Consider the following 15,743-nt stretch of genomic DNA (forward strand, 5'->3'; position numbering starts at 1 on the left):
ATTTCGGGTGATTAATTGTAATGATGTAACGCAGGACACATTCGGCATCTTTACAATTACAACTATCATTCTTATTATTATTATTATTTATTTTATTGACATTTTTTACCAAGGCTCCACAGTTTCATTAGTGCTACTATCAACGGGGATCCTGCGAAGATTCATTTAATACTCCTATTTGAACAACCAAAGTCTTGGGAGCACAGCAATATCCCAACAAGAAAACAGTCTAAACCCTATTCTAAACCCTAAGCAGAAAGTATATATTGTTTCCGACATGACTGATTTAATAACATGTCTGACTTAAGCTTAACGTAAACGCATATTTCCATATACTACACTAGTTTATTCTTTCTCTATTTAAGTATATTTAAAGAGTCCTTCAATAGCAATGGCTTTGGCTGAAGCATCACTAGACCAACTTTCCTCGTTATTGGAATGCACTATTTGCTTAGACACATATCATCATCCAAAGCATCTTAAATGTGGGCATACGTATTGCCAACATTGTTTAGATGACCTTGCTACTTTTAAAGAAGACGGAAGTGCTGAAATACCGTGTCCATTTAAATGCTCCACAAAAACAAGACTTGGTCCACACGAGACAGTATCAACGTTAAATACTGCTTATGTGGTGAATAACATTGTGAATACGCTGTATGTACATTATTCTCCATTCTAAAAAACAAATTCTGTTTATTAAAATATAAGAAAAAACTCGTATATATGCCAGCGAAAAGATCCGTCTTTATACTTGATCGTTCTATATTTTATTTCAATCAAGTAAGCTGTAAAAACAGAATATTCAGCTTCGGAAATAGTAAACATTAATTTATTCTTTCTTGAATTTTTGTGGTTGCGATACATTTCCGAAAAGTAAAGTAACCTTATAAAAGATACCAAAGTAAAAAAACTGCAAAATTACAAGTCCTAGTTTTGTTTTTATAGGTCCAATGTTAAAGAAAGTAATCCAAAATGTCAGCAAAGCAAGAAATGTAAGCGAATTGTCAGCTGCTCTTGTGCAACGTGCGGTGCAAAGATTTGTGAAAAATGTCAAAACATACATTCTTGCATCAACAAATCATTTATCAATGTCACCTTTAATGATAAATTACAACCACTGTGTAAGGAACATAATTCCCCTGGAAGATATGTCTGTATTGACTGTCACAATAAGTTTACATGCGTATATTGTAAAAACAGAAGCCATAAGAATCACGAAATGAAATCGATTGCTGAGTTTGGTGAGGAAGCAAGAAAGTGGTTTCAGTGTTTCATAGGATCGTTTGAGGAAACAAAATTGGTATTGGAAAAATTAACAAAAGAATATCATGAGTCGTTAAAAAGTTTCAAATGTAGCAGAGAAGCATTTGTTCTTGAATTAAAAATCAGGAAGTTAAAAAGAATAGAAGATTATCTGAAAAAACTAAACACGGAAGAAGAAAATCTGCTGCTAAGTTTTGATCAAAAGATGAAAGAATTTGAATCAAAAATATTTTCAAGTGGACTCACCAACAATACTAGAATGCAGGAATTTTCGAAGTACATGGAAGAATTCAATTCAAAATGCGACTTTGAATTAGTCGCCGAGAAGTTGGAAATTAAAAGAAAACTTTGCATCTATCTTCCTTACCAAGAGTTATCCCCAGTTATAATATGCATCTTAAACACTATAATGAACAAGATGGCTTGACAAATCCGTTGGGAGAAATGAAAATCTCTGTCGATGATGTCAACGCTGTAGACCATAACAAATGTTCTGTTTACAAAAGTACGATGGATAAAACTGAAAAAATGCCTAGCTATGCACAATTAGAAAATAATTTGGAAAGCTTACTCATTGAAATCAAAGGTATTTTTAAAGTGATTTAATTTTATTTCCTTAAAATTCTACGTAAGTGATTTCAATTTTTGTTTTCAATCTGTTTTATAGGTTACAAACAATCCGTAAAACGTGTTTGTTGGCAAGAGCCAAAGAGGTAAGCACATTTAAAGCAGAAAATTTGTATTTTTTCTCTTTTTTATTTTGTAAATTAAGTGCTGAACATTTTCAAAATGTGAAAATTTATTTTCTTCAAAATAAATCACTTAAAAATAAAATTGACAGTCCATGCAGCACAGCTAAGTACAACTAATCTTATAAATGCAGAAAATTTGTTTTTTCTCTTTTTTTTTTGTAAATTAAGTGAAGAACATTTTCCAAATGTGAAAATTTATTTTTCCCTAAAATAAATAACTTAAAAATAAATCGTTGTTACGGAGAAGCATATCTCACTTAATTGTTGTCCGTCCATGCAGCACAGCATGATACAACTATTCATTGAAGGATTATATCTATTGTTATACTAATCGTTAACGACGGTGGAGAAATCCACTTAGGCAGAAGGACAATGAACAAATAGGTTGTTTTAGATGTTTTGCTCACGTCAGCAGTGCAGTGCAGATAAAAATTGTGGTCAAAGTTTATTTCTTCTTTGTCTATAATGTGTAGAGCTTGAAACCTTGGTTAAAATATTGTATAGCATCATATGTTTTCCACGAACGCCTAAGGAAATATAAGGGTTTAAAAATTTTGCAGACGTCAGCAAAGACCCGCCAAAATACACAAAAAAAGTTTTTAATAATTTTTTAACTGTTACCTTCATCGCATAGGCTGAAACGCTGATCAAGAAAATGTATAGGGTTATGTATCTTTGACAAACGGTTGCGGAAATATTGTGCTATAGGTGTTTTTGATGACGTCATCAACCCGTTTGTTCCGAAACGGATCGGGGACCCAAGGGTTGAGAAACTTACCCAAATTGATACCTAATTACCGGTGCGATGAAGAATGGCTGACGTTACCACCTCGTTTCCAAGTTATTTGGCCTCAAAAATATCAGTGCGTTGTAGTGGCTTCATTAATTTAATATCAGATATTGACGTTAAATTAGAAATATTAGGAATATAGAAAATTTAACAGATGAGACAAAAGATTTTCGGCTACATTAAAGGAAAATGAACACAACTTTGCCTGTTATAGATAGACAGACACACAGACACAGTCTCTGTATTGTGATAAGAGACTAGTCGATAAGGCCCGTGGAAAAATTCACGTAGGCAGAAAAACAGTAAATATCTGTCATTTAAAGTTTGGTGACATCAACAAATATTTTAGTACATAAAATACTGTCCTTCACCAAAAAAATTAAATTGAAAATGCAAAAAAGACTGTTTCCATAAAAGTTTTTAAAATCTTACACAAAATTTCAAATCTCAAATCGCATGAAATACTCCCAAGAAAAAAAAGCAGTTTTCCAAGTTATTTGGCCCCAAATTTTTAAGTCCACTGTAAAGGTTTCATTAATTTAATTAGCGTCAAGGTAGTGTTATTGACGTCGCGCCGTAACGTCAGCAAATTTAATATTGAGACATAAGTTTTTCGGCTACATCAATGCAAAATTTGCCTGTTATAGACACACATACAGACACACACTCTGTATTATTATGAGATAAATTCTGTTGTTCATAGATCTACTTTAATTTAATTTAATTCTTATTGTGTTGACTTAATTTATTATTTAGTTTGTTTCTTTGTTTAGCTATTTTAACGAATTCAGTGAATACCCTATTTATCTAGCAACTGTAATTCTATAGCTGTTGTGTTGATTGAATTCCACTTTCAGAAAGCAGATTAAAAAAACAATGAACTTAAAAACAGTGACTGATACACCCTTGGAATAGAATTAAGGTTTAAAATACAAAAAGGGGGACAGAATTGCACTTTTTCAAAGCTGATTAATAAAAATGAACCTACGAACAACAACAAAAAAATTTGCCCTTAAAATACAAGTACAAAGACAATAAAACAAGTCTAAATTAGAATGGGTGAACATGGTTCCATCATTATTTATGAGGCTACCAATTGTCAATTGGGTAGGAAGAAGATGCCCTCTGAAAATAAAACTAACACAATGAAATTAAATGTTGGCAAATTGCTCAGTTTCTAAGATAAGTTAAAAAAAAATTAAACAAACAAAGTAACATCGGTAAAAGGGATTACACACGCCTGCAGGTACAAGATTTGTAGAAATGTTCGTCTACCACGAAGTCCCGTACTATCTACAATCGGTACCCTTCCTTTTCTGTCACCATTTCTAGTATTGAAATGTGTTTTAGAACATACTGCACTAAAACAACGCGGCTTAGTTCTATATAAAGAAAACTTAATTTGCATCCTTTGTAAAAGTCGTGAAAGATAAAAACATTATCTGAATGATTTTTTGTTTTAGAAACGTAAAGCCAAAAAAGGTATTGTTTGATGCAAAGTCTTACACACTTAAAGGTAACCTTTTTAGTTCTTTCAGCCTTTCGAGATGGTTTCCAAATCTGCCATATACGAAACGGTTAATTTCCACTGCTTACATAAACAGTGACATTTATATATGCCTTTTAAAATGTATGTTAATACATGCCAGAATACAAGGTTGGTAGCATAGGGTTTAAACTTGGACCTAAGATTGTCGGCCGACTAAAAAAAACTAACTTCAGACCACTGGACACTCTTAGAGCCTAATTATTTGAAGCGAGTTTCCTCGGTATTGGCTCAACACATATCAGTATGATAAAATTAAACAGCGCGGTATAATGGCAAATCTCTACTAAAAATATTTGACATTATATGAGGTGATTCAACCCGTCTAGGCGGGTTGGCTCGTATTTTCAACCCAGGACGGGTTCGTTAGGTGGGTTGAAATAATCGGTTCATATAATATCACTTTGACAAGCCAAAGCAGGTTAAAAAAAAAAGAATTAGCATTGCGATCCAAAGCAAAAGAAAAACAATAATGGCGAGCGATATATCAGACAAGAAGTTTAAATGGACTTTAGAACCTGAGGAGCAGCTTACGTGGATTTCCCTGTTTGTTGGTATTTCAAAAGATTTAGGAGTTTCCTTTGTTTTGTTAAAAGATATGTCAATATGTTCGATTTCTTCAAAGCAATGACAAATACAGAACAATTCAAATTTGTAGTAACGAACTATTGTCGACTAAAAAACTTAATGATAATTTTGATTTAATTTTGCTTGTTTGTTTACATCTTGCATCTGCCATTTTTTAAAAATTACGCGCATTGTTTTTCCACCTGGCAGCAGTGAAAATCTAGACCGTTAATTACAATTACATGGCTTCAAAACTTTGAATTAACAAAAGAAATAAACAGAAGAACTCTTTTTTCTATCCTTTAGGCAAGAAGCTTTATATCATTTATAACGAAATCAGGAGTGTGCTTAAAGCACAGTGCCGGAGTAAAATATTGAACCTAGATTTATGCTAAGAAATTACCTAACCGTGTGTGTTCATCATAATCATCATAAATGATTAAGTTTACCCTCAGCTATCTAGCTACACACTTTTTTATATAAAATGAACTGAACACAACAAAATTTGTGTTCAGCCTCAATGGTTCTTAAATGATTGTTAAAATATTGCATCCGTAAACTTCCGTATTTTTTGTTATCTGTTTTACAACTCCTTTTCGTTATCTGTTTTGCAACTCTTTCTTAAACGTTATGGGACCCTATTTGGGTTAAATAATTATCAAATTATTATAAATAATTATCAAAAAAACAAGGTCTTAACTGGCCCATGAACAACATGACATATTTGGGACATGGGTAAATGAACATGCAGCAAACGCAATTGTTGTTATAACAGTTATGCTTAAATGTATATCTGTGCATCAATAAAGTAAAGAATATAATGTAATATAACATAAGAACAAATATAATACAAGCATACCACCGAATTAATTATAGCGAAAATTACTGTTCACGATTTTACGAGTGTAACTTTTTCCGAAAGGGAAAAACATAACTTTATTTTTTTTTCAAAAAAAATTTCGGACATAGGCCGAAATGAGGTCATGACAACAATTTTTTGTTGAGTAAAAGTCTGAAAAATAATTTTTTAGTAAAAAACGTTTTTACATGTTGTTAAAAGCTTCATGTGACTTTTCAGTTTATATTATTAAGTGTTTTTATTATTACTGTAACTAAATTCATCGCAATTATACAACATTCAAAATCGTTAACTAAGTTCAAAGTTAGTCCTTTTTTTCTATATGTCACCGAATTTGATGCCATCGTCACCAAAAATGCTGACAACATCAAATTTTTCATCAAATTGTTTGTTAATACTGTGGTAAGTTTCAAGTCCAACGGACAACGATTGTAAAAATTACACAGGATGGTCGAATCAGCTTCCTCATCCCCTCCCCCGAGCATTAAGGAGCCCATAAAAGGCCCAGCAGGAACAGTGTTAAAATACTAAACGAATTCCAAATAGCAGTTTTTGAGAAATATTAATTTTATGAAAACATGACTTAAATATTCGATTTCCGCAGAAATTAATTTTGTGAATTGTAAAGACAATAAGAAAACGAGCGGGCAGCAATTTAGAAATAATGGGCAGTTTGCTATTTTAGCAAAATTGCGAAATTTATTTTCGTGAAAGGAATTATTCCTTAAAAATCATTGAAATGTTATGCTAATATGACGTTTTGCGAATAAACAGACGTGTCTCTTACTTTGTAATTTTTGTTTTAATTGCAATAATCTCGATTGATTAATTATTATTTAATTTAGAACTTGTAGAAATTATTATAAATATAGATATTGAAAGTTTTTATTCAATTCTTATCAACAATCCAAATATCGTTGCAATAAGAAATCGTTATAAACGTACACTATTGATGGAAGCTGCAAGTTACAACAAACCATCAATAGTAAAAGATTTGATTGATGCTGGTAGTGATGTGTATGCTGTGGATGAAGATAAATGGAATGCATATCACTACAGTGCACGCTATGGTCATTATGATGTTTTAAAAATTCTAATCAATCATGACGTCACAAGTATCAACAATGTAGACGATGACAGTAACACGCCATTGCATTACGCAGCTCGTCATGATCATGCTGAATGTGTGAAATTACTGTTATCAATGCCAGGTATTGATGTGAACATACGAAACAGTAAAAATGCGACAGCTTTTGATCTGGATAACACTACCTCTATTAATCGTTTATTTGAGGAACGTCACTCTAGTCAGTATTTTGATAAATTATGGTGAAGAACTATTTTTACTGTTCAATAAAAAACGGAATCATCAACATTTCTATCAGTTTCGTAACACCATGACAGATTTTTTTTCTTATCTTTATCACAAGTTAAAATATTTTTTGGAACAAGCTTCATTTCATTGAGACCTGGGAGGAAAGAATACGGAAGGAGAAACAACTCTTTTAATTCTATTGAAACACTGCGTGAGGTTCTAGCAGGTGTCTGTATAGAAACTTAATTTGAAATTTTGGCGGTTGTGTGACTAAATTATTCGTGAATATCAATTCGCAACTATGATTGGTTATAAAAACAATTAGATAATTTGATGATGAATTTGATAATATTATCAAAACAAGAAGCCATATTGAAATCGGTAAAATTTCTTTTGTTCTTATGTTAACATAATTAGCGAAGAAGCACATGCTCGACACTTTTGTAAACAAAAAGAAAAAGTTTATATCTCGTTTTAAAACGACGTTCTGTTATAAGAAGTTATTTCTTTAGTTAGAATAAACATTAATCCAGCACACATTTTGTCGGCACTCGTCCGGCGCATATCTATCTATATTGTTTTTCATGATCAAAGTGGTATACTCAAGCCTGCAAAAATAGGTTATTATCATGGTTAAACGCTTTTTTCCAAACGTATTGTTGACGTTTTTAACAGCAATGTTTACCGACTTATATTAGGCACACTTTCCATACAAATATCACGTGCCTGCAGCGTGTTACAGTCAGATTTCAATAGAAAAAAGTTAGCCCCTATTAAAGGAGAATATGGAACTTAATCATTTTTTTGCGAAAAAGACTCGGTCGAGCACCTCACGCACTGATTCTTTTGAAATTAAAAACAATAGAAAATTCAATACATTTAAAGTGTACAGAAATGAAGTTGTTTCTCCTTCCGTATTCTTTCCTCCAAGTTGAGACATAATAGGTAGGTTAATCCAACCTCAGTTGCTGGACTATTTGATTTTCAACAGCACTGCGCACATTAATAGCTTTTAAAACGCTGCTACGTTCAAGCTTGTTGTTTAGTTTTGTCAAATTTATAATATTACTCTGATAGCATAGCAAGATATTGCATGTTTATGTAGTTCTAAAGTATTCAAAAATATCTTGTTTTAAAATAATAAAAGTTGTCAGTGAGTGCTCAGTTCGATTCAAGATTGAAACATCAATTTTTTAAAACGATGTATGTAGAGGTAGGCATTTTAAAGGCCTCTTTTTTTACCAAAACAATAATTTTTTATGTATTACTACATGGCAGGGTAATCATATTGTAGGGTCGTGTATGTATGAAACAGCAGTTTTTTCTAGTCAACAACTATTATCTAGGAATCAGCTCATTACAACAAGAGGCTCAGTAGTCCTTGCCTAAAACACTATTATTTGCATAAGATAATATATGCTGAAATTAGTAAGCTTCAACAAGTTTCTACTAAAAGTAAAATTCACAATCTTGAACAAACTTTATTAGGTATTTGTTCATGGAAACTTATTCATATCTACTGCTATTTTTGTTGTTTGATTGAGTACTCAATTGGACAACATAAATTTGCAGAAATAATTAGCAGTGACGCAACAATTGAATCTGTTATAAATAATTATAATGACACATTTTGGATCTTTTACATATCTACCCTCTAGCTTGAAAGATGAGATTGCACCTCATGCCATAGCAAGCCTATTAAACTATTTGGGTTGTGGCAACACAACCTGACTTTGGATACAACAGGTTGGTATACAGTAGACTACCGGTAATTCGAATGCCGCTTATTTCGAACTTTCCGTTATTTCGAACAAATTGCCAAGTCTCTTGAGTTTGGTTTAATAAATTCTAATATTTTGAGCTGCTTAATTTAAACTCTGCTAATTCGAACATTTCGCTAATTCGGACAATTTGTTAATCCCAAGGCTGCATTATGCTCGTTAATTCGAAATTTTGTATATCGATAAATAAAATCTTATGGGAAAATAAAAAAAAACGTTTTCATTTTTATTCATTTTTATTGCATCAATGGTGGCGAAATTTCTTTCAATTTATCAATTAAATTGGAATTTCCAATAAAATTAAGTTTACAAGGAATTTGGAGGCCTTGCTGTCGCCAAACAAACAATGGTAAAATATTTTCATAAAAAGTTGTAGTAAAGTTGTAATAAAGTTTTATTAGCATAAAACCTTTAAACGTTTATTAAAATTCTTGTTTTTTCTGAACTTGTGATAATCCGTTAGATCAGACAAATAATTTAGTCCCTTGCGTGTTCGAATTAACGGACGTCTACTGCACTTCAACCTTTGCATCATTCTTAAATTTTTGCGTGGACGTTGTACACCCCATGCTGAGGGGTGAGGTTGACAAAAACAATGTCCGCCTCATATAGGTGAATATTTATCATAGCACATCCGTATTTCATACTTATTTTCATACTTATTAAATACTTCGCCTCGTTTCCAGACTCTTTGTCTCTTTCGGCATGCTTTTTAAAATATCAGAAGTAGGCGAGGCAAATCACATGGCTGGTTCGTTTCTTGAACAGAAATATTACGTAGTGTATATTCGTACGCACTTTTGCCCATTTTTGAGTACGTATATGTTCATCCGCTATTCGTACGTAAAGTGCTTTAGGGTTAGGGTTAGGATTTTTTTTCCTTTTTTCTACGTATGAATAGCGCTACGCACTATTAATACGCACTTTATGTCATATTAAAGTGCGTACGAATACAGTTCCGAAATATTATGTGGTTTTAGGTTCAGATATTGATATGAAAAGATATGTGTGAGGACTCCGAACTTGTTTATCTGTTGTATTCTTATTTGGTATCAACATTTCTGATAATCAGATTTATTGTTTTTAACTAGAACCAATCTTTTAACCTATAGCTAGCTATCCAGCGACTTTTCCTGGGCTGTAATTTAATATCAGCAAGTAAAAATGTTACCATATACTGAAGTTAACCCCAACGATGTTTTGGAACAGGAGGAAAGATGGCTCACTGTGTGCTTTTTTTGGTGTTGCGGAGAGTTTTCTAGTAACTCAAAATACGCACTAAATACTTCAGCAGTTAGGCTCAACATGCAAATTTTTGTTCTGCCATATTTGTTTACCGTCAGTACGGGATCTTTCCCCGATCGGATGAGTGTCACCCGAATGTGTAAACCACTCGATTGAGTGAGTCGGCACCGGAGGGAATTTTTCATGACCACCCCATTGAGTGAGTCATAACTGGCGGTAAATTTTTAGCTAGCTAGCTAAATACATAAACAAACCAAACTGCTTGGGAGAGAATTAGTTATTGCCTAGCACCTAGTCAGCTTAAGCTGCTCTAGATACAGCTAGCTAGCTTTGTGAAAGATATCAATATTTCTCTTATATATTTTGTGTCAGATATGATAAAAAGTATGCACATTTTTCTCTATATAGCTTGCTATACTGGCTTCTTACTAAACCAACTCAAAGTATGAGCTTCAAAGCCTCAACATGTGCAACCTAGACTGAAAATATGCACCATGTAGACAATCCAACTCAAGAAATCATCAATAGCATCGGGAACGACAGTGAATTCTTTTTTTAATTGGTGAAACGGCGCAAAATAAGTATGACTTAATGTAAACAAAAATTATATTGCACTTTTGGCCAGCAGCTTGCCCTTTTAAAACGCAATTTTAAGCAAGAAAAAAAATCACCCAATTCAGTAAGTCTCTCCCGATCGGGTGGTTGTGCACTCACTCGATCGGGTGATTTTACCCCGATTGGGGGACAGTCACCCGATTGGGCAAAGATCCCGTACTGACCATAATTAAGTGATACTTATGCTATAATATACCAGTTAAAAATAAATCAATCACAAAACGACATATCCAAGTGTTATAATGATTCTCAAGGTTAATGTTTTGGTTAATTATTTCAAGTACATGTCAGCCAAAGTGGATGCAACTTTCAGCCAATCTGGCTGTAAAATATCCAATTTGGTATGCATAAATCTACTAAAATTCTTAATCATATCTAAAGTAACTGGAAAACCAATCTGCAATAAGGAAGTACATAGATGTGCATATTTTACATGTGCAAATGAGCAAAAATCTCAATGTTTAGCACTGGGAAGCGATGCAGGCACCGGGGATCTGATGCCTGGATTGCGGAATCCCCAAAGATCCAATACCTGCACTAGGAGGTCCCTGATTTGTTGATGAGCCTAACTGATCATGCAGTTGTTAGAAATTATGGCTTACCTTACCCAAGAATGCAAACAAGTCTACTAGTTTCTACATATGGAACCAACAAAACCAACCTTGGTATAAGCAGTTACTCAAAATTAGTTGTGGGAAACCTGACAATGTTATGGAGAGCTATTCCTCTGATAATATTGGTATCTTGATTTTGGTAGCTATTATATTAGGATACAAGAAGCCTTCTGAATAAAATGATCTTGCAGCCAGAGGAAACTTTCACTTTCCTGCTGTTAAAAAAGGAAATTGTGTAAAGAAGATATCTTGTTTAACAGCATTGTTTTAGCTACATATAGCTACTTACCTAAAATAACAAGAAAAGAGTCCGCAATTTTTGAAACTTAGCATAATGATATCAATCTATTGTTTTTTTAGATTTTTTCCTATGCGAAAGCAAAAATTTTCAACACTCTTCACCCACACAAAATAACTTAATATGTAACATAAAAAAATGTCATTCATTACACAAAAATAATCAAAATTTTGCAACAACCGAGAATAAAAGAAAGAACTTATATATATAATACTTTTTAAAGATAGTTTTACATAAAATTTAAAACAAAAATCAAAAGGATTCTTTCTTTTTCACCCCTTGTTTCCTGGTAAAAGTTAATAACTCGTTCTACTCCGACTTTAATAGAAACATGGCCCCCCAATTGGGGTTTTGTTTGGAGTGGTAGTTTTCTTCTATAGGCCAGCGATAATTTTACATGTAAATAACTTAAGAAAGTCTTCCCTTATTCAAGGTTTTCACAGCACATCTGATTATAATGCTCTCTCTAATGTTCTCTATGAAAAATCGGTTGCATTATGCTGTGGCAACCATCTGTTAGGAACTGCACCATACAACATTGCCCATCTTTTCATAAAAGTGATCAAGTTCACACAACGCCTCAATTTTCAAAGACATCTGGACTCAAAATTATTATGTAAAATATAAATATGGCAGAGCCAGCATTTTAAACAGAAGGTAAAAGTGAAATTTCTTTCAAGAAATTAGGATTAAACTCAGTAATGGTAAGCGAGCTATAAAACGCATCATATTGAAGGAAAATTATATACTGTAATGATTCAAACAAGCGCCCTGGGCGCTTATTAAATTTTTGGATTTTTTTGCATAGGCGCTTAATCAAGGAGGCGCTTAAAAAAAGCTGGGCACTTTTCCAATTTTTCCTAATTTTGTACAATGTAAAGACAATAGTCATTTTCAACTTCGCTTTTTTCCTGAAAAATAAAACTGAACAAAAGATGTAACAAAATTAAGTTTAGTCATTCTAGGGTTTTAAATTAAATTTCAATTTGTACAGAAAGACCACATACGACTTAATAATTCTGTTACCATGAAATTTAGCAACTCCCCAGCTCTTTTATCAGCAACTACCTATAACTAACTAACTTCACGACTCGATACTATTCTATTTATTCCTATTTCTAACTGCACATTCTCATACTTTTTTATATTTTAGAAGAAAGTTTAAAATTGTCACATCCACTGGTGGGATGGAAGATTATGAAGAAAGTGATTATGAGAAAGAACGAAGAAAGAATATTGAGATGCATAATGAAGAGTTTAGAAAAATATTTCCGGAGGGTGTTTTTTTAAAGTCAAGTTCCGCTAAAACTAACAGAAAGAAAAGAAAGAATAGACTGAGTGAAGGATATATAAAGAATATAGCATCATTGACTCCCCGTCGTTCAATAAGTCGGTCGTGTAAAAGGTTGCCTGGAGAGACGCTTATTTCACGAGACAAAAAAATTCGAATTTCTGATGACTGGCAAGATACTCCAAGGAGACCGTTGTCTTCAGGTGGTATTCGATTTACAAAGTGGGAAAAGATACAGCAACGACAAGCAGAAAAGATGAAAGATCGCAAACCGATTACCCAAGATTATTTTAGTGATTACGTCGACACTTACAGTGATGAAGAATTTACCGAAAAGCTGGCCCGTCGGAGATATGTACCAGTGTTGGAACCTGGACCAATTGAAGATGTAGCTGAAAGAACTTCCGACAAACACTACGACTCAGAGTACGGCACATCCTGTCATCAATGCCGTCAAAAAACTATTGACACAAAAACAGTCTGTCGTAATAGTGAATGTGTAGGAGTTCGTGGCCAATTCTGCGGACCATGTTTAAAGAATCGTTATGGAGAATGCGCAAAGGAAGCCCTGCGTAACGAGGCGTGGTTTTGCCCTCCATGTCGGGGCATATGTAACTGTAGTTTTTGCATGAAGAAAAGAGGAAAGAGAGCTACAGGGATTTTGATACACCTAGCAAAAGAAAACGGCTACACTGACGTGAAAACTTTCCTCGGAGACTAGTTATTCCAATACAAGGAAATTTAGAAAACATTTATATGTGGACTATGAGTCAGGACATGGGATAAACACGTAATTTTTTGTCCCAAATAATTTGTGTGCCTTAAAGGAGTCTCGTATACTATAAACGGTTTTTAAACAGTTTAGTAATGTGTGTTTTTTTGGATGAGATTATAATAGTACAGTTCTACATGTTTATATGTTCCTATTAGCAAAGCTAATAAAATATTTTATAAATTCCAATAAAATTTCATTTAAAATACACCTTTATTTGTTTTTTGTTTTTGTTTTTTGGAAAAAATCCCATGGGCGTGAAAAGCAACCCTCAATTTTCGGTAATTCCGCAAATCTACAAGTTTAAGATATTTTTACGACCGGAAATCTTTTTTGAATCACGCCATTCGCGTAGTTTTATCGAGTTCGCGAGAATTTATTTTCGTAAAATCCATCGATTTCGGATATTTCACAGGAATGAATTTATTTTTGCGAATACGACTTTTACATCAGTTATCAGCCAATGAAAAATGTCGCGAGCATCTATTTTCGCTGACCAAGTAAAAAAATTTTCGTGGAAATTTACTAATCCAAGTGAGATGCCAATTTGACATTAAAGTGCTTTATATTCATACACTTTTAATGCGAAATTTTGGGATACAATTTTGCAGGAGATCAAGTTTTTGTATAAATCTTGCTGAAAATCTTGTTAACTTTTATTTTATAAAACTTTCGCGATTAAAGAAAAATGTAAGACCAGAAACTCAAATTGTAATACATCTTAATACACGTATTAAAAAAAAACGCGAAATTTATGGAATAAACTTTTGCGTTTTGCCGTTTTTTGGACAAATTTTGCGTGAAAAAACATAAGATTTTCTTTGTAATTTTTTTTTTTTTTGCTTTGTTCAACGTAATCTTCAACTTCCTACTTAGAATCAGCTTCGTTATCGGTTTCTCTATCTTCACCAATGTACCAATTAATTTTGCTACTAAAGTATTCTTCCCAATTAACAGACACTCCTAAAGGCGGACACTTCGGTCATACACCGGCTGTTTTCTGGTCAGAGTCTCATAGAAAACTTTTTAATTAGCGGACACTCAATTAGCGGGCATTTTACTTGACGGACAAATCTTTAATGACAACTATAGGCTTTTTTTCTCCGCAATTAGCGGATAGTCCAAAAAATTGGGGAGAAGCATACAAAAATATTCAAAAATTGAATAATTTTAAAATTTTTTAAGCACTGAAACTTTACAAGAAATGTTGGCTTTTACAGCCTCGATTTTCTTCGCAAACCAGTCAATCAACTTTTGTCGCCCATATAACTTATATATAACTGGTATCCTTTCGTTCATTTAGTTGATATCATGATTTATATTTGTCTGTTATTCTAAAACAAAGTTTTATTACGTTCAATTTAGTTGTTTTCTTCTTTTTTCGTGTCTAAGTCCAGCACAGTACCCGCTAATTTTTTAAGTTATACATTTCGTATACAAAACCGCTTTTTCTCCAAATTTTGAGCTTACATAGCAAAACTTTCCAAAACGCGGACACCTCTAATTAGCGGACACTTTGTTCATGCACCAACGGTGTCCGCTAATTAGAGAGAATACTGAAAATATTTAAATCCTTCTACCGTGTTATATCGAGATTTTATTAACTGATAGCTATTTTCACCCGGTTAATACGGGAAATCCGTAGCGCTGATTGGATAAAAAGCCTTTCGACGGGCTTTATACAGCACGTTATAACTTTTAACCTCTTAGAAACCATAATGGTAGCTATATGTAAACAAATAACATTGCCAGAGAATCGTGAAAATATAGCTACATACAAGTACAACCTAATCAGTTTGAACAAAAAACATCCTTCGTAACATCACAAACACTACATCCAACTCATCATCGAGGAATGTTGATAATTTCAAAACCATGTTCGATGGTGCACACATAAATAACTGCGTTTTTAATATAAACATTCATCAGCACAGTGCGCAACAAGCAAAAAGACGTCGAATTTGTGTGATAGACTCTTCTTCTAACGAAGAATAAACTTTGGTTCAAAAAACGTTTAAAAAAGTTTTATTTT

General features: G+C 33.1%; 3 protein-coding genes across 3 annotated transcripts; all 3 read left to right on the forward strand.

Annotated features, from left to right (window-relative positions):
• Positions 1 to 391: 391 nt before the first annotated feature.
• On the forward strand, positions 392 to 1,833 carry LOC130646136 (E3 ubiquitin-protein ligase TRIM56-like). Its single transcript, XM_057452310.1, has 2 exons — positions 392 to 657; positions 949 to 1,833. Exons 1-2 carry the CDS (start codon positions 392 to 394, stop codon positions 1,691 to 1,693), a joined length of 1,011 nt encoding a protein of 336 aa, XP_057308293.1. The 3' UTR covers positions 1,694 to 1,833.
• Positions 1,834 to 4,299: 2,466 nt separating this feature from the next.
• LOC130635589 (cell division cycle-associated 7-like protein) lies at positions 4,300 to 13,919 on the forward strand. Its single transcript, XM_057444955.1, has 2 exons — positions 4,300 to 4,324; positions 12,802 to 13,919. The coding sequence occupies exon 2, from the start codon at positions 12,836 to 12,838 to the stop codon at positions 13,658 to 13,660; it is 825 nt and encodes a 274-aa protein (XP_057300938.1). The 5' UTR covers positions 4,300 to 4,324; positions 12,802 to 12,835; the 3' UTR covers positions 13,661 to 13,919.
• Positions 6,445 to 7,113, forward strand: LOC130646224 (cyclin-dependent kinase 4 inhibitor C-like). Its single transcript, XM_057452426.1, has 2 exons — positions 6,445 to 6,451; positions 6,626 to 7,113. The coding sequence occupies exons 1-2, from the start codon at positions 6,445 to 6,447 to the stop codon at positions 7,111 to 7,113; spliced, it is 495 nt and encodes a 164-aa protein (XP_057308409.1).
• Positions 13,920 to 15,743: the final 1,824 nt, after the last annotated feature.

Source organism: Hydractinia symbiolongicarpus, chromosome 1 (assembly GCF_029227915.1).
Source record: "Hydractinia symbiolongicarpus strain clone_291-10 chromosome 1, HSymV2.1, whole genome shotgun sequence".
NCBI lineage: Eukaryota > Metazoa > Cnidaria > Hydrozoa > Anthoathecata > Hydractiniidae > Hydractinia > Hydractinia symbiolongicarpus.